Source organism: Anguilla rostrata, chromosome 10 (assembly GCF_018555375.3).
Source record: "Anguilla rostrata isolate EN2019 chromosome 10, ASM1855537v3, whole genome shotgun sequence".
In the NCBI taxonomy this organism is placed as follows: domain Eukaryota; kingdom Metazoa; phylum Chordata; class Actinopteri; order Anguilliformes; family Anguillidae; genus Anguilla; species Anguilla rostrata.
Genome location: NC_057942.1, coordinates 35,188,056 through 35,208,308, shown reverse-complemented (window position 1 = coordinate 35,208,308; position 20,253 = coordinate 35,188,056). Strand labels below are relative to the sequence as shown.

The 20,253-nt window shown below is 40.9% G+C and overlaps 1 protein-coding gene across 4 annotated transcripts in view; it reads left to right on the top strand.

The window, feature by feature from the left end:
• The first annotated feature begins 807 nt into the window (after positions 1-807).
• npr3 (natriuretic peptide receptor 3) overlaps positions 808-20,253 on the top strand; it is a 28,419-nt gene continuing 8,973 nt past the window's right edge. Inside the window, exons 1-3 of one of the 4 annotated variants that reach the window (XM_064296711.1) lie at positions 808-1,837; positions 10,319-10,441; positions 11,656-11,825. In XM_064296711.1, the coding sequence (XP_064152781.1) occupies positions 1,177-1,837; positions 10,319-10,441; positions 11,656-11,825 (954 nt within the window). In that variant the 5' untranslated portion in view covers positions 808-1,176. Of the gene's footprint in view, positions 1,838-10,315; positions 10,442-11,655; positions 11,826-20,253 lie in introns of all 4 variants that reach the window. The other 3 variants (XM_064296709.1, XM_064296712.1, XM_064296710.1) reach the window with 3 other exon arrangements.

Here is a 20,253-nt window from a genome sequence, read left to right as displayed (position 1 = left end):
AAATTGATTCTGACCACCAGGGGGCAGTCTGCAAAAGGGTTTAAGAGTGTAATTTTTCATGTACCAGTCCTTAGCATTAGGTTCATGGTTCATTTATTTATTTATTTCAGGTATATTCAGCTTCTGTTCATGCCCTTGAAAATATTTGGAATATATTAAATGAATTTATCTGTGTATAACAACCTAGGTTCCAGTTATGTACAAATTCAAACTTAATATCGTATGCCTTCCAAATTCTCGACATATGTCACCAGTACAATACATGAACTAGCAAATAAAGTGAAAAAAACAAAACAATGGATGGCTATTTTTAAATAATAATAATAAAGAAAACACTAATATATAATTGATTTTTGTGGAATTTATGTTGTCTTGTGCACACCCAAGATTTTGGACATGGATGCTGTAATTTGTACATTTATAAATAAGGTGACCATTTCCAAAATATAAAATTAAGGGTTACAGAATCCAATCTTGTTGCAAAATAAGCATTTTGGTTTACATAAAATCTTAATAATTTCAATACATATTAATTCAAGTGTATTATTACATGCGATGTACAACGCCCAAAACAATTTGAATGTGGCATTTGACTTGCTGAACGTGGGTTGTTCATACACTATGTTAAATGATACGTTCCCGTTCGTTTGTTGTGCCAAACTTCATAAAGGATAGAACGTTGCTACATTGTGACCTTACTTTGAACAGCGGTTACTTTAAAAAGGATGCACTGTGCCTTTAAGAAGGAGGTGGACTGCCTGGTGATGACGCAGGAATAATAATGAAAGGATGCTTCAAAATTCCTCCCCGAAGCCAGCGTGTGTGGTAGCAGGCTGGGCAGTTACCATATTTAAACAAGAGGAATAACAAGGGAAACAGGAGAATTAGTAAGGAAAACAGAAGAGATTTTTTGAATAAGTTGAAGGGGCTTCAATAGACAAGTGCAGGATCCCACAAATCATAAGTGATTGAAATATTGAAACTTGAAAAAGAGGAGAATTCAATTTAAGTTTAAAGACGAAATACTTTCTTATTTCTTAATTTACATGTAATGTCTGATGAAAGTAATTAAATTAGAAAACAGACAGCGAAATATAACAAAAGTATATATTTGGAAAATATATACATACTTTTACCTCTAGCTCATAAAAAGGGGACTTGTTATTAAGTATCAATATGTCATACTTGCTGTCATGCTGCATCTACGTCTGGCTAATTTTGTTACCTGTAAGGACAAGTGCACTGAATGAAGAAATCGAGGTATTGGTCTTATTGCCAAAAAACAACTCTTACATATTCTCAATGCCAAGAGTTAGACCAGCTATAGAGTATGCAAGGATGAGACTGAGTGCAGATCTCTATCCAGGACTCAATTTTACTGTACACTATGACAATTCCGACTGTGGCAATGAAGCTCTCTTCAGCCTAGTAAGCCGGTCTTGCATGAAGAAGCCCGACTTGATCCTTGGTCCCGTCTGCGAGTACGCCGCAGCTCAGGTGGTCAGGATGGCATCGCACTGGAACATCCCGGTGATCTCGGCAGGTGCCTTGGCCACCGGCTTCAGCCACAAAGAGAAGGAATACTCGCATCTGACCAGAATTGCTCCCTCTTACCTGAAAATGGGCGAGACGTTCTCCGCTCTGTTCGAGCACTTCGGCTGGAATAAAGTGCTTCTGATCTTCGAAGACGACAGTGAAGAGCGGAACTGCTACTTCACAATCGAGGGAGTCCACAGCAGTCTACACGTGGAGGGTTACAAAGTAGACAGTGTTGTCATTCACAAAGACCACAGAGTGGAAACCGATGAGATCATCAAGGACATCTACAAAACTGAAGGTAGTACTGTCAGCCTGCAATAGGCATAAGTTTTCAAAGTGTAGAATCAACACTGACAGTTGTCATCTTGCAGGGATTCAACTAGATAATCACATTCGTGTCTTCGCTAAATGAATCGAAATGAAGCTAGATAGCACGCATCATTTTGACGCAGAATGCTGTGCCATCTGTGCACAGTAGCTCATTTATTCTCTAATTCTGGTTAATTTTAATATTTGAAACTTAGAAGGTAATCAATATAAACGTGCAGGGGTCCGTGTGTAATTACTACGTTGCACCTACGTTGCAGCTGTTGCTATACCGTGTAAAATCATGCGCGTGGTCAGATATTCAAGTGCTAGGGACCTTCCGGATTGATGAATGTTACTCATATGATTTCGCAACTGCAAATACCAATGACCATGCTCAATTTTTGTAATTGTTATGGACACGACCGTTTTAAAGCGGACATCCCATGTTATCAGGTGCCTTGTGTTTTTGTAGTTAAGGGAAATTCACAGGGCACCAAGGTGAAGGAAACACTGAGGACCAATACAGAGTATGGTGCTGGATGATATTGGGGAATCCAAGTTTCTGGAATTGCTTATGGAATAATTTCACAGCAGTAATGTCTGGACCCTGATCAACTAGATGATAAGTATTTACAAATCATGTTATTGGGGATGCTGAAATCTCCAGCACCCTGTTAATCACACACAATTATAAGAAGTCCTGAGCCAGACTTTTAGAAACTAGACGTTGTGAGTGAGTAGTCTGTTCCTATTCTGTACCTCGAGGGTAGAGTTATGTTATAATTTGAGTGGATTTAGTCCATCTTAAATAGCTCCCCAGCTGCAGAGACACTGGCCAGATGTCAAGCTCACTTTCCAAATTCTCTGTGTCTACGCTGCAGCTGGAAAGGGTTCAGCCAACCAAAAAACTTTGTTGCTGTCAAATCTGAACTGGGTCAGTCTGATCCAGTATGAGGTCCAGCCCTCTTGCGATTCTGTTGGGTGAAAGAAAACATCCTTTCAGCCTGCTGTTATCTTCAGGGGTTTTAGGATTAGCAAATGTGTCCTTCGTGTTATCCAGTGGAGTTTTCTTTGTATTGGACACCAGATGCCCATCCCCTTTAATCTGGCTGTTGCGTAATGTTTCCCTTGCTTTCGGGACAAATGTGCCTCAATTGCTGCATTAAGGTGCAATAGGAAAATCGATGGTTTAATTATGCGTGAATGTCATAACCCTAATCAGTGGCACTGCTTCTGTAATTACGGCTAACCTTTAAACGTGTGGGAGGCCGCGGGAGTGTGTTATCCAGCCGTGTGGCTGGCACGCACACGCAGGTCTTGGCTGGATGAGCGGACCCAGAGTGGTGGGCAGTGGGTTTCCATGACGTCTGAGATAAGATAACTCCGGTCGCACAGATTGTGTTGCTCGTTGCATTTGCACAGTTGACGCCTTTATCACCGGACGCTTCCTGCTGTGGACAGGGCTTATGATAATGTTTTTGCGAAAAGCTCAGATGAAGGTGACACGGTGTTCCTCAATAGTTTATAGTGGATGACTTTTTTGAACAGCTAGACTCGGTAATAAAGGTTTAGAGAAAGCAGAAGCGAGGAAATGTTACGGGAGACGTGAGAAAGGGGTCACGGCAAGTTCAGTGCAGTACACCATAGAGTTGTTATTGTAGCCTAGAGCGAGAACAGGCAAAGAGGACTGTTGTTATAAACGTAGCATAAATCATTCAGAAATGCAAGAATGCATGTTCTCTCAGGGAGTGGTCAGTGACTACACGGAGCTAATGTTTATTACCTGGCTATTGCATGACTTTAATACTGTGACAGTGTGAATTTGATGCTCCTTGAAACTTACAATAATCACTGCATGAACCACTATCACTGTTAAGTAATTGAATTATAATATATTTATTATGAATATAATGAGCAGTGCATGATATTGTTATCAGTGTTGACGCTAGCCTTTGAGGGGCCTTAAGCAGGCTTTCTTCCCCCCCCCTCCCAACCCAACATCATAAATCATATTACATGTATATAATTGGGGGGGCCCTGGAGGTCGTGTGGCCTTAAGCAGTCGCTTATGTCGCTAATTGGCTTGAGCCGGCTCTGATTGTTATTCATTCTTATGTTAAAAACATATGGACTGACATAATTGCTTATGATGAAACTGCATCATTTGGGTACCCTTGTTCAGCTGTAAATGTCCATATTGCTCCAGCATACAGTACAACCTTTGAAGCCTGTTGGATGCAGGTATGATATTGTGGAAATCTGGTTGATTTGCATTGCAGTATGCGGAAGTCAATGAGTGGTCCTCTGATCCGCAAATATTAATGTAACACATTCACTTATTAATCAGTTTTCAGGAGGCTGCTATATATGCAAATCACATTAGCAAAAACAAGAGGCAGATTTCCAATATGACTCATAGTCAGGGACCTCCTGGGGGCACAGTACTGTAACTGCAATATGCAAGTTCTATATGTGCTTTAACTGTATATGTTTTGTAAATGTTATGAAACTTGGCTTATATACAGCAAGCCACTGTACATTTTGTTTAGCTCTTAGTTTCTTGATGTGATAGAAAAGCTTTGCTGTCCACAAGCAGTGAGGAATAAAAATCTTCTGCAGTACAGTGTCTAGTAAGTTTGAGTGTTGTGGCAGATGGCAGAATACCAGCTAGTTGGTTGGAATCTGGTGTTTATGACAGTTGCTATTTACACAAACTGATTTTGTACGCTAACGGTATGCTTTACATTAACATATATTATACATGCTAAATGGGGCAGTGTGTGTACTGCATGGGCACGAGTATTCCAGGTACCTTATTGGTCAGTTTGCAGGGGGTTCAGCACAGGTTACAGGATTTGCTAACAGTAGTATCATTCAAGATCTATATAATACAGAATATGTTACGTTTTTACTATATCTCGCTCCATGTTTTTGTTACTTTTGTAACATGTTTCTTCAGGAATCAATTCATTGATAAAAGCATGTGTTATTGATAAGGAAGCCCTACTTGTTTTGCAATATGCCTCTGTACTGTACACATATTATCTTATACTGAAAGAAAAACACCAGAAAAATTACATTTCTTTGACTGTTCGGAAGAAATGTGTGATTGGCATGATCACTCTAAATGTTTACTGGATATTTAACTTTACATGAGTGTCAGGGCTTAGTCCAGAAGGTAACCTATAACAATTAATATTACCTCCTCCATCAAGACTTCTTAGGCTGAGAAATGTGTGTGCACTCTGGTGGTACTGCATGTTGCATACCATTAAACTGACTGGTTAGGTGTTCAGTGTTTAACATCATGTGTCCAGCAGTGCATGCTTTTGCTCGCTTTTAGCTGTCTCTCACCGAATGCATGAATGACTGAATACTTTTACGCATTTGTTCACTATTAGAGGTGAAGAGCCAGCATGCAGTAGGCCTCAAAGTTGTATTCATTATTGTCATCCAGGAATAAAGATCATCTGATAATATGTTATATTATACATATTTGTTAAAACATTGCCATCTAGTTTGATTCATGTTGTGGTGTTTGCATCATTGCACTGTTAGCAGGGTATTTTCATTTCTCTTTGGGCACATAGCACAGGCCATGGCACAACACCATTGCTAAATATCGGTTGTGCTCTGTTGTGCTAATGCATTTAGCATGGGACTAGAGCAAGCAGCCATGATCCAAATCCAAGTAATCCTTATTTTGGAGAATCATTTCTTGCATATAGATTTTTTTTCTTAAAAAAGGTGAACATTTTCAGCATAATGTTTATTAATTGCAAAAATTGAATTACCCAATAACGGTTTCTGTACAAAATATGCTTGCCTAGATATCCTGCAAGTGACTAGTCAACTAAATTGGAACTCTTCACACCTGAGAAAACCTTAAAACAAATGTGATCTTGATGACCAGTTCTGACCTGGACACATTACAGACATTTTGTCATAGTGGAGTGGGTGTTTCCCTGTCCATGTGCACAAGTGACCATTTGACCAATTAGGCTTTAGTCAGAAAAGAGGCCTCATTCTCACGATTGGTCAATTAGTAACGAACAGACTGTGGGGGGGCGGACACACCCAGCTGTCTAGACCTTCAATAAACTCTTTGTGTCCAAGGCATCCATCCATGCCTCACTGCTGGAGACTTAGAGGGTGATGACCTTCTCCACAGTGTGAGGCAGGGCTTGGAACCAGCGCCTTGCATGACTCTATCTGTGATGTCACAGTCATGCTGAGACACCATGGCAACACTAGCAAGGCTGAGATGACTGACATTTTTCAGCTCATAACCCAGTCCTATCACACTGGTTTATGTATCAAATGGTATGGAGAGTGTTCCCTAAAGTGGGTACATGGAATGATGGGGTATTGTGGGGCTGAGCAATTCTAAAAAAAGACCCTTGAGAAAGTAAGTCACACTATTAGGGATTCCAATGACAATTTTTCTGAAGATACTGAAGATGCAAGCATTAACATTTTGCCAAAAGAACAAGATTTACTTTCAAAACATATTTCAATTAACAGTGAAGTATAGTTTCTTTTGAACATGTTTAAAATTTCAGCCCTGAAATATGACCATGAGGGTTCCAGTACCGTACCTGTAGAGTCACTGGATTCATATTAAGAGCAGATTTATAATGTACTTTGCTCTTGAAACGTATCCCAGCATTTGTGAAAGGGAAGTAGAAAGGAGGCTATTATCCGCCGGCTCAAAAGTCTTATTTACACTCACAGCTTCAAGCAGCAGCGCGTTGATTAAGGACTTTACTGACTGGAGACATTTTATTTGACTCTCATTCGCTTGAGGTTGGACGCCATGGAACCAGAACGCCCGAATAAATGGGGCGACTGTAAATTTACATCTCAGTAGCGATACGTTACACGTTCGCACAATGGCATTATTCGCGCGCGCACTTACGCTGGGTTTTTATAATGACCCAAAGGCACATAAAACGCAGTATAACCGGTGCTGTGTGCTACCCCTTACATTCCAGAGTTCATTTGTAACTAGCGTCAGTGCCCTACAGAGGGGGGAAAATCCAGATTTTTGAAATATTGCTGGCTGGCGTCTTACCCCACGGAGTCACAGGGGAGTCGACACAGGGCCTGTAGTGTGTTGTGAACTCCGTAATTAAAGGGTTCCATAGTGTAGGAGTACTGAGGTGAAGTTTGTCCCGCTCAGATGAGGATATTTCGGCAGGCTTGCTACAGTGACAGAGTTGTGGGGAATGTTCCACTCTCTCAATCTTCCTATTTATGGGCCACTTGGTTGAATCAAAATATATTTATTTGTTTGTTTGTTTGTTTGTTTTTGACCGTTTTAGTCTTGCAATGCTATTTCTTGCTGAAATGCTTGTTTCATGCTGAACTTTCTGACCATAATTTTAATTTCATTAAAAATGATTATTATTATTTATTTTATTTTATTTTTTGGAGGGGGTGTGGCATAATATCCAAAATGCATATTCCACATTTATTTGATTTGCATTGGTCCATGCTTCTGTTCATTCCAATAATTCCAATAATGCAATATGGTCTGCAACATATACTGAGTAATGCACATGCTACTTTTAATATCTTCCTTGTCAACTTGTCAATAAAGCAACTGGAGATACTTATGCACTATCATATAGAAGATACTTATGCCATTTTTTCATGTTGTGACAGATGATGTTGTGGTTTGTTATAATAGCCTATTTTTAACAGTGTCAATAGAGACATAATCATTAATTCATCCAGCACTATTTAACTGTATCTGTGTCTGTTTGCTGGATTGTCTTTTTATATCATAGCCAGAAAGAAATAGGCTTTTAACCTTGTCCTGGTGGTAGTAGTACAGACAATTGATCATCCCCATAATTTCCATTGTTCTTACAAGCAAAACTATTAAGATTACAACATGCAACAGTTTAGTTTCCAGCTGCATTCTCATCATAACCCGGATTATGCAATAGCATGCATAATTACCTTTAATGACTAGCAGGCATGTATGACATTGTCATGGAAACCAGAGATTTTATTACAGGCTTGCAAACTGGCTTGTTATCTGGGCTGGCACTTGGGTGACACTTTGTTACCAACAATAGCCTGCAGGTTAGATAAAAAATTTTCAATGCCTTGAGGTCAATACACATTGAGTGGACTTGTGATGGTCCAATTAACCTGGTGGTTAACCTTGTCAAGAAGATTTAAAATAAGTAAGGACCCACAGAAAGCACTAGGAAGTCAAACTGAGGCACTGGGAGTGAGAGATAAAGCATTTGGTTTAGTGAACCTGAGCCTATACACCCTCTTATAAGCCCCCCCAAAACACTCTCACGCTCTAGTTCAGCAGGTTGTGGTCATGCAAAATGGTTTCAGGTTCCCTCTCCCTTTATATACCATAGAAGAAGAGCAGTGTAAAGAAGTAAGAGGAAGAGGAAGAAGAAGAAGAAGAATGAAGAGGAATAAACAAAAGAATTGCTCATGTGCAAAACAAATATCAATCAATCAATCAATCAATTAATCAATCTAACTTTATTTATAAAGCACATGTCCGACAGCGGGTGCAACTCAATGTGCTGTACATAAAAAGACAGAAACAAACAGGGTGATTGAAGGATATAAAAATAAGCACTCGATAGTTTACAGTATAGTAATGTATGCTTTACTTTCATTGGCAAATTTGATATCAGCTTTATCAATCTCTAACCACAACTTTAATTTGGACCTCAGTATTAAAGCAACTGTTTATCAAGTACATAACTAATGAAAGGCAGGTTGTGTGATAATAATAATGATATACTGTTACATAAAAATCTCCTTTGCTTTATATTTACATTTAGGCTTTTCAACTGACACTCTGGAGCCACTTAGAGATTACATTTTTATATACAATCCACAGGTGGATATTTTGCTAAAGCAATTAAAATTAAGTACCTTGTTGAAGGGTACAATGGCAGCACTCAAGCTGGGAATTCACATACAATCTTTGCCTTGCTGAACCATTTACTTTTTCTACAATTCTCCAATGTTGTCTAAAAGACAAAACACTAGCATAAACCTAGCTTATGAATGCACTGATAAACTCTCTGACTTTAACATACATGCAGTTGTAAGATATAGTTGTGAGGCTGCTGGTGACCATCTTTCCCATTTTATTAATGTTACTGAATTCATTTATCAGCTGAAGTGAAAGATACTTTGCATGTGAAAAAAAATGGCTGTGGTCTTTTCCAGTTTCCAAAGATGGAAATCCAGGGGTCTGAAAGTAAAAGTCCTGCCATGTATTTCTTCCACACATGAACTCAGCCAGCTGATTTCACTAATTAGTTCTACCTCCTGGCTGAAGAATTGTTGCTCATTTGCAAATCCAGGTGATTGGAACAAAATGCTGGGGAGGACTTTTACTTTCTGAACCTGGATTTTCGACCTCTGCCAGTGTCCAAGTTTACTTAAGACCCCATAACATCTCTGGTACCACAGGTATGAAGATCTGGCTAGGGTTGCCAGATGCCCAGTTTTTGACCAGAATATCCGTTTTTCAAATGATTTGTACAGGTCCGGTTTGTGGTCACTTACCGGACAATTCGATGTCCGGTCTGAGTAACTGATTGAACAAAATTTACCATTAGCTTGTTATGAATTTGCCCCTCTACCACCCCTGGTCTGTAATCTGTTCCAAATAGCCACGAGTTTCTGATAGCAAGAGTTTCTCTGAACACACATTTATTTTCCTGCAGAATATTCACCATAGCTAATTAATTCAGCAGGGATGCTTGGTTCTGTCTTCTTAAACACCAGAAACACACATTAGCATGTACCTTTTGAAATAATGACATATTTCCTGTTATGACATTTTGTGTGCATTGACCTGTCACTCTCATGTTTATTGCTAATTTTAAGTTGATTTATGATTCGATTCAACATCCAGAAAGTTTGGATTCTGCAAATGCAGCTATATTTATCTTTTCCAGAATACTTACATAAGGGGAACATCTTTAGTTATCAGAGAAGTTTGCTTGTTTTCTGGAAGAAACCCAGCTGTAATTATGAAGAATTATTGCCAAAAGGTCTTACTGAGAGTCATGTTGCTTAATATAGAAGCAATTTAAAAGAGTTTTTTTTTTCTGAAGCAGGGCTCTGAAAAATAAGGAAATGCAATGTTGTTACACAGTCTGAGGAATCAAAAGTGCATTAGAGGTGTATCAAGCCATGTTGCAGCTTTTAATTGTTTGTATTATAAGTAATGTTTACAGTTTTATGAGGACTTGCTTTAAGTTCTTTGAGTATAACTGTGAATTTCATAAGTAATAATATTAATAATTTAAACGCTTAAAAGCTTAGCAAGTTGTTCATGATGCATTTACATAATTGTGCATGTTTTCATTAGTTGTTTCATGTGTTAGCACATCTGTACAGTGATGCACTTCCTGTACACCTCAGATCTGGGATGTGTAGTTTACAGCTGTTCCATGTTCTGTCTTAGCAGTTGTAGTAATGTGCGCGGGGGGCGATACTGTTCGAGACATCATGCTGGCCGCCCATCGAAGGAGACTGACCAGTGGCGGCTACATCTTCTTCAACATCGAGCTCTTCAACTCCTCATCTTATGGTAAGTCACGGAAATCATAACCTCTCAGGTGCTCTCTGTTTATATCCCATGGGATGGCACCTTCTACCAAGTGCAGTACCTTTCAATTGTTTTTTGTTTTTTTGTATCTGGCTTCAAAATGAGTGGAGCCAGATACATACTGTGTTTGGAACTAAGCTTGTTTAATATGATGTGGTGGATCAAAACAAAATATGTTAGAAATGGCATTCCTATATGTACAGTATGTGAATGAATGTTGTGGGATTTAACAGGATCCAACCAGAAAGGATTACTCTGGTGCTAACTGCTACATTTCCTTTGTGCAAACTAGTTCCTTGCATTTTCAATTCCTGTTTTAAACACAAAATAATAATGGCAGTTTTTTGGTGGTCAGATGGGCGTAGGCCCATCAATTTTTTGGTGGTCAAATGGACCCAGTTACTGTGCAATGAATTTGATTGGTTGGTTGTGGGCAGAGTTGTATTCATTCTTCTGCCAGTCCCGAATTTCAGTTGCTCTCTAACTGTTTTGTTGTTTGACAAGACAGTACTGTTCGAGTTTTCACCCACACCGTAGCCTGTGAACCAAGTTTCTGACACTCTGTGAAGCCCTGAATTGTCCTTCCCTTTTGTTTCAGTGCGATGAGCATGCCTAATTTTCACCGAGGGAAACAAAACGATGAGTTTGGACAGGGCTCTATAAACCAGGCCGTAGCTTCCTCCTCGCGATTAGCGCACCAGGCTGCGCGCCACCTGTGGAGACCCATTCAGGGCCTGCCTCTCTGGGCCGCTCGTTCCTGAACCCCCTGTCTGAAACGATGCCTCGTCTCCTATTTTCTGTATTCATTCGTAAACTAGGGGAGCCATAGGAACTGCAACTGAAACAACAGCAGAAGCAGTTTAGTTTTGATGTATACACTGCATGGCAAAAAGTATGTGACATCCAACACCTGACATCCAACATCTCATCCAAAATTATGGGCAAGGATATGGAGTTGGTTCACCCTTTGCTGCTATAACAACCGTCACACTTCTGTCTACTGAAAGGTCTCTAGTATCATATTCAGATGTGTTCAAATGTGATGTTATGCAACAATCCAGTGTAAGCACCGATAACACTGGAGTTGCATACGGTTGCCAGATTGATTTTAAGACTAAACTCAGAAGTCCTCTTATCCTTGATTTTTTAATTAAACATTTTCTTTGCACCACTCATGCTGAAGTGTCGTCTGACAGGCAACGGATCCTGGAGAAGAGGAGACAAATATGATGCGGAAGCCAAGCTAGCCTACTCCGCTCTCAACGTGGTGACGCTAATGAGGACTGCAAAGGCGGAGTTTGAGACGTTCACCACAGAGGTCAAGAAGTCCATCCAAAGAGCAGGGATCGGGCCAGACAGTGCTAATGTACGTAAGTTTTGCCACATTGCTCCATAATGGCCTAACCCTAACCCTAACCGTAACCCTTACCCCAAAAACACACAGCAAGCAGCGGTTCAAAATAACTGTCAGTAACTGTACTTTTTTTTCCATTTATTTTATTTACTTTTTTAAATTAATTTTTTAATGAAATGCAGAATTTAGCATGGTGGCATACTGTCTTTTTGTTGTACGTATGCCATTGTCATAATCCTGTACTATTAGGGGTTAGAAAACCTTTTAAACATTAAGCCATCATTTACATATTCTGTAAACATAATGCGGTTTGACTAAACAGTGCGTGATATACTTGGACAGAATATCCACCCACTGAAAATTCAAACCATAGAAGGAAGGCATCACTTGGCTCAATTAACAGCATATAAACTGTCAAAACAGTTTGCACAGCCACCACCTCAACCCCCTTCACAAAAAAGTTTGAAATCCAGAGTCTGGCTCTCTTCATGTTTTGACCAGGCGATCAGGATTCCAGTAGGCAATCCGGTGGACGCTGTCTAATTTGGTGAGGGGTAATCAATTGGTCTCAGACACGGCCCAATGCAGCCTGAAGTCAGGAACCAGCATCCCCCGTGTTTGCGCCAGTGAATGTGGAGACCCGGGAGGCCGTATAGTCCTGGTGTAGAAACCGAGGGAGATGTTGACGTTTAGCCAGGGCTATTGTTCCCGCGTGTCAGCTCCCATTGAAACGCCATGACGGCTTTGTGTAAGGAGACGGCGGGAGCCGTCATGGCGGAACAAACGGCGGTTGATGAATCGGCTAGGCGAGGCTAATAACCCCAGTGGGGGCGTGCCGCTCCGACCGGCTCAAAGCGGGGATCAACTTGATCCACAAAAGGCGAAACGTGGCCCCCGGTGCGGGACAGGCCACTGGTGAGATTTCACCGCAAAACGAGGCTTAGCAAGAGGACCGGGCCGCAGAGAACAAAGAGCATTCTCAGTCCAAATATGAATGTCCAGCTTTCAGGGTGAGGAACACAATTCATTTATTGTGCCCCCTTCAAAACACTTCTTATGCAAAATTAAATAACATGATACATAACTTTTCCCTGGACTTCTGGAGTTGGCTCTGGAAAAAATAGATTTTTTTTCGAGGGTGGGGGGGGTGGTGGGAGAGAAATTTGTAAGTTCTTCCAATTTGGCTAAGGTTGTGTTTGTGATGCAAACTGATGCTGATGGATATTTGGAATGAAGCGTGCCTGCCTTATTCGCAAAGACGGAAGGTAGTACGATTTCTCGGCTTGACTGACCGTGTGGAATGTTCTCATGGGCATCGGAAAACCCGTTTTTAACCACACATGGTTGCCGCTGGGGAATGCCAAATGCCTAATTCACAGTTTGCTCGTCACATATGTAAATGACACGCAACTTGGCGGTTTGAGTCATCACAAAGGGCCACATTGTCATTATGGCACTCAGATGTTCAGAAGGCTTCTCTGTGAAAAGCGGTCACATGCTACAATCTGTCTACAGTCCTTTTCAGAACCATGGGCTCATTCAATTAAGTCCCACTGAACTGAGTACTCTGTAGGATTGGAATACATGAACACAAGCCCATGAAGCCCAAGAGTACTGAAATAGCAAATCATGCAGATGATTATGGAATGATAAATTTGTCTGTGATCACAACAAGAGCACACACTCCTAAAAGTATCCTCAAATTATTTTGAAATGGCCTTCATATCATTTTGAACTTCTCAGGTAACTTGTTGACAAGTTTAGTAAGCTATTTAAAAAGACACATTCACCCATTAAAATCTGAATGGCCCATTGATGTCACATTGATGACTGTAATGGAAGTCATAACAATCAGAGTAAAGGGCTTGCGATGGGGCGATACATAGCAAGGCCAGCTGAAAGTTTTGATCTTTCTGTGAACCGCTTGTGCAATGTAACATGCGAGAGAAAAAAAAAAGGAGTCAGAGATGAAGGGATGGAGATAAGGGACAAAGGCACTCATGTTCTCACTCAAACAAAGCCGGTCGCCCACGCATCGCACGCCACTGCTGAGAAGCCATCACAACATCGCACATTAATGTTCAGTCTTTTCCTGCCAGATTTTTACCCGCTGAGGAACATAACGGAAATACAGGGTTTCAAGCAGAACTACAGTATACAAAAATCACCCGTAGTTTGTCTATAATCCTCTAAAATTTCATTACAATTTAAGACTTCTGACCTCAGGTTTAAACCAATAGACCACAGACTTCCATTTTATCTGAAACGGCTGGTCGTTATCTCACAGATTTAGTAGCTGTTCCAGTTGTAATGCAATTATTTGGTGTACTCTATAAGTCAATGTACCTGAAATGGTTTATTTATAAATGCATTGAATGTCCAACCACGCATTTTGTAGGTTTTTATCTTCATATCACAACCCTACTGAAGCTGTCTTTAACAATATAGTGATATGGAACATCCAGGAATTATTGTAATGGTACCTCCATCCAAAATGGTTATGAGCAATAGCAACCAGTTGGTGGGAATTTTGGATTACTTCACTGTAGGGCTGTCAAGAAATATTTGAAGTTTGAATATCATTCAGATGTTTCCAGCTCCAAATCACATTCATAAATGCAACCCTATTTTCAATGCCTACTTGTCGTGGGTAGCTATCAAACGTAGTGTCTTCTGTCACATCACAAAATTCTAACTTAATTTCATGCCAGTGTTGACCACCCTACTGTGCTTGCATCTAGCTGATGTACAATGCAAATTGCAAATGGCAAATAAGAAACAAATATATCTGCATTGTTGGTAAAGGAATAAGAAGTAAAAGTGCAGTTAGTATTTCTGAACACAGATTCAAATTCGGTATTGTGTATTAATTCCCAGTAATATATTTTAGAAAGCCTGGAACAGTGTGTGTTACACAGAACCAGTGGGAGGAAAAACAGCTTCTCACTTAGCAAGGGTATGAACATGACCTCTGCACACTGAAGAAACCAACAGTTCTTTCTTTACAAAAAAAGCTTGTTATTCCAAAACCGATTTACTGCACCATCTCAGGCCAACTGGCTAATACATAGAAGAAACACAAATGTTTTAGGCTTTGCATTTCCTGATTTACATGCTTGTGCTGATATGAGCTGTATCTATTATCTGAATGATTTGTTGTACATTTTTATGGAGCACTACAGTATCTATTCAGATCTTGAAAAAAATTATTAATACGACATATGGACTGACACTTTCATTTTGCACCACCATGATTCAGGGAAACAAGAAGAGTGCCTTTGTGATGGTTTATCCAGATTAACTAAATTATTGGACTCTTTCCAACAAACCTTTAATACTCCATCTCTTTTATGCTATGGAACGTCTCCAGCAATGCCTCTTTCTGTCTCATCTACATTTATTTGGAGTTTAAATTGGATGTAAAAGTTTTCTGAAATGAAATGAGAAAAATTGCACCCTGGGGGAAAAGTGAGAAATTATTTGGTTTGGATATAAAAAGAACGCACTGGGTCAAGGCTAATGGAAGACTTTCTTGGTAAATAAGAGCTTCTCAACTATTCACCTTTGGCTCCTTTTAATCTCCTTACAAAACTCTGCGTGATACAGAGCGGCTGAAACAGTACATTGGGTGAGACTGGGAGGAAAGGCGAGAATCTGGAGGAGCCATCTGACAGATTTTTGACGCACCGGCAATGTCGCTTTCGTCACTGCAGACGGGCTGCAGCTTGCAAGCAGCGCCCGGGGCCAAACTGAGAAATCATTTTTCCCGAAATTAGACTTATCAACATCGGTCTGGTCACACCTGACCGAGCGAATGTGAGCATCCAGTTTTCGCAGTTTTTTGTTTTTGTATTGGGGCAGTGGATTGGGAACGGAGGTTGTAACCTGGGTGGGCCGTTGCACCCTTGAGTACAGTAAGTTACAAAACCCGAATTGCTTTTGTAAATACCCAGCTATGTGAATTGGACACCGTACATAAATAACTTGATAATGTTAAACGTGTTAAACTCGCAGATTGTCTTTATGGTTGTTGTTCACCTATGTTTTGAGGCAGTATCTGGGCCATGATTGCTGCAACAGGAGATGAATAAAATAGGGAGGAAATTTAATACTACCGAATCCGATCTCTTGCAAGTTAACAGCCATGCCTTAAAGGGCAGCCAAGTGAAACAGCCGAATTGTGAAGGCTTCCAATGTATCCAAGTTCACTTCATCAGATTAGAGATGAATGAGGGGGCCACCCGTGCTCGCTTTTTTTTTTTGTCTTCGTCGTAAAGGCCATTATATAAAGCGGGGTTTGCTGGAAAGCGCTTCGCTGGGGGTAATGTAAGAAAGAAAAGCAAAGCGCACAGAACTTGAGCCCGGCTGGTGACAGATTTGTGTGCGAGAATGAACAAAAGCAGAATCCCGCCCTGTGTCGTTAGCAGGCTGCTAACTCTGCTTCAGCCCGTTCAGGCAGACAGACAAAGGCCCTTAGTAACCCCAGTAGGCTCTTCATATTATTCAGCCTCACTGACATGGAAGTCTTGACGTCAAAATTCGGCCTCAAGAGTACCTGAAATTCCTTTGAAATATATCTCTTAAACTCCTTACTTATCCAGTTGTGCTACATGCAGACCATCCCCACTAATACTTCTGCCGTGCAATGAAAGGTTTCGCCATTCGAGTTCGTGATAGATTACTGCACCTTTGTCCTGGTGTTAAATCTCAGGGTTTTCTGCCGTCTCAGTCTCTGCCGTTTTTCCCTTCCGGTAGCTGTATGGCCGCGCCTTGTGTCACTTTTTTCACCACGGTGAAGAAACTGACATGTGGTTGCTCCTTTTAGTGCGGATCCCTACAACTAATCAGGGCTGAGAAGGAACGGGCAAAACAGTAAACCCAACAAAGTACACAGAGTGCTACATGAAGGGGGGTTGGGGTGGCTGGGGGGGTGGGGGGGGGGGGTGAGTGCAGCATAAGAGGCCTTTGGCTAGTCACTTATCCCCTAATGACGTTGAAATTTTTTTGGCTAAGCTCTCTAATCGCACTAGGGATGGTCTATGAATTCCTCCTGTGTTTCCCCACACCCCGTACACCCCTGCCTATAACACTCAGCAGTATCAGCACACTCCTACTTAAAACCGTTTAGCGAAAAGTCGTTCCCTCGCGAGTTCACGGGTGGACACCGTACAATCGGTGACTGTTAAAAGCTCAGGAGCCCCCTAGCGACCAGCCAGACCCGGGACTCTGTCAGACTGTGGCAAGATGGGGATCCACCCATTCCCTGGCTCCACACAACCCCGCTGTGTCTGTGGTGTGACCTTAAAAGACACTCCCCCAAGTGCCACCTGATGAAAAAGCACAGCTGTGAGAAACGGAGTTTCCTCATGCTTCAAATCAATTCTTAACCCTTTGAAGAGTAGGTTTTTTGGGGAAAGTCAGTGTTCTAGAATTCCATTGTTTTCGATCACCAGTAGTGATTGTGACATCAGCATTAGAATGTTCAGTTAAGAACATTCTAATCACATATTTGTGACCTTACACCTTAAAGGGTTAAAATACTGTAACACAAGGGGTTATTCAACATTCTGGGCCATGTGCACGGAAGGAACAAAAATATGGGTCAGTCAAGGACTGTGTACAAAGGCTCATTATGAATAAAAAAAGGTGAGCCATGCCTGCAGAAAACTTTGGAAGACTTTCGAAACTGTGAGGTAACTCAGGCGCATAAATTGTTCACGCTCATCAGTGGTCCCGTGCCAGAGGTTACATCACCCTCTGATTCCACATCCCCTCCTTAGGACACATGAAGTCACATCCCTGTGTGGTCCTTATGCTTGACTTCCCATCTCTGACACCACTGCTACCACATTACCTTGTCATTTCTTTCTTTTTTTCTCCCCCCCCCCCCCCCTTTTCAGCGAGGGAATCCCAGGCGGGGTGCTTTGTAACGCAGCTGAAGAGCTTCTCTAAATGTAGGCGTTCTTTGTGCCTGCCCACTGTTGGGAAAAAAACACATCAGGGAATAATTTGTCGGCGTGAATGGTCCCATTCTCCCGCTGCGATGCTTTACTGCCGGGAGGAGTGGCCGAAATCACCATAGCGCATTCGTCCTCCGATCGGACGTTTGAGTCGCACTGAAGCCGCATTCCCTGCTTCTGGCGCCTGGAATTCTGTTGGAAACGGCGGAGTGCATTACTCCCAGCTCTCAGTCGGGAAAGCCCGCATATTACGCACAGGTTCGCTGTGCAAATGGACCGTGCATTACATCACCCAGTGCAACATTAATGGCCCACACTTCCCCGTGCATCTCCCTTTATTGTACTCCCTTATTAATGCATGCCTTACCCATGACATCTCCTGGATACGTCTTTCTCAACAGTGCAATGATGCAACTTGCATGCCGCGAATAACGCCATTCGTTGTGTTGGCCGTCTGTACTGCTGCTCAGCTATCCTGCTTTGGTACAATGTCCTTAACCGATGGCAGATTTCAGAAAAGTTAGTGGAATCTGTGTTTTGGTAAAACACAATGTATTTGTCATGGTGATTAGCCACTTGGCTGTTTATCCCTCACTTTTAGTAATAACAATGACTCAAATAGTTGATTTGGAGCTGTGCAATTGAATAATTAATATTCTGTACAGCATGCATTCTGGGGTTGAGACTGAGAGTTGATGTTGTACGTAAGTGTTTTCTTGAAGATAATCAACCAAAACAATTCACTTCCGCATCATAGTGCACTAGACACTCCATGAGTGATGTGATTTTCTTGTGATGCCAGTCTGTGCAGTCCTCCAGCACCATAGACGCTTGGGTGGATTTGCGGATTTGCCAAGTAGGCCGAGGTGAAAAGAAGCAATCAGCTGACTGCATGAGAGCACTTCACATGGTAGTCCTCACCCCCTAGGAGGACAATGGCCACAGTTGCTTTTGGGAATTCCGAATTGGGTAGGAGATGGAGGGGGATCATGTTTAAAAATCTGCTAACTGCCAAAATGAACGTTGGTAGTACCAATATGGCCTGAATGTTTTTGCTCTTTTGGGGATGTTGTACTCCAAGTTCCACCTAGGGATCAGGAGCAAATGTAAATAAAATTCCGCTTATGTATTTAAGAAAAAAGTAAGAAAATGTTTTAAACATTCTTTCCCTTTTTCTGTAAAAGGCCATTGGAAATGAATATAAATACTGAGGTCACCCCCTCAGTTACTGTACTTCTCATTTTAAAAAAGTCTTTTGATGTGGTAGGAATAAGAGTTGTTTGGATTGGGCTGTACAGTTGATAAGAACGAGACATTGTTCCCAATCATAACATATGCTTCTATTAGTATTAGTTCTTTGCACAACACTTTCGCTATAATCATTGGCAACATGGTTGCCATTCCACAAATAGCTTAAGTTACAGGCCTCTGAACACCCTAAAATATCCACCTATAAACATCAGCTGAACAACGAATCAACATAATATTGCTTTCATGGTACAGAAACTATAGATGAATGCTATGGTTTCTGATGTTTCTCCAAGAGCATTTTAATCCCCTCTTGAAAGCAAAGGAATGCTTTATTTTTCTGTCCAGTCTTCTTAATCCAGTGCTCATGTGGATCATCCAATTATCTAGACCACCTAACGTCACTTTGTCCATTATTGTGCCATTATAATATGCCATGCAGGTTAACAAAACATCTCTAGACAAATGTCTCACAATGGCGCATTGTTCATAAGTGTGGGGAAATTGGTTTTTAAGTCTTTTTTTACGTTTCATGGCTTCTTGAGAAAACAAATACATGTTAATAGTTTGTTCAGGAAGAGGCTGCCTCGACTAATTATTGTTCTGGTATTTGGGCTGTAAATTGCCTGTGAAACCTTCAATGGAGTGTTCTGCGGTAATGTTTTTATGATGAGTATGGGAAGCATTACGGGGGTGGGGGGGGGGGGGGGGGGTTATATGTGGGCACCTTGTAAATGTTTAAAACATCGGATTTGCAGTTTTAATTTATTCATCTCTTTTGAAAAGAGAAAAGGAAATGTAAAAAGAATGATAACCTTTGAGAAACAATTATTACGCTAGTTTTCATGCATAATTGGTGTAATGCATTGCACAAGCACAGCCAGATGTTTTTGGGTAAAGCAGTACGGTAATGGAAAAATATATTCATTGGAAAATTATTTGTTTTGTCAAAGGCGTTTACTCTTTATTTGCGTAATCATTAATACTCAAGAGAAAATGGGTTTGTTGGCAGAAAAATACATTCATATGTACATGCATACATAATGGTAACATACACATAAATTAAAATTTTTAGTCAAGTATTTTATTTTTAGAAATCTATATCGATTAGGGATGCTGATTTTAATATTTCACAGATCAAGTGATCGCAAATGGGCTCGATTCCAAATTGATTCCTAGCATGGGGAAGAATCTATTTTTAGAACAGATCTATTTTTGGCCAGGTGGCACCA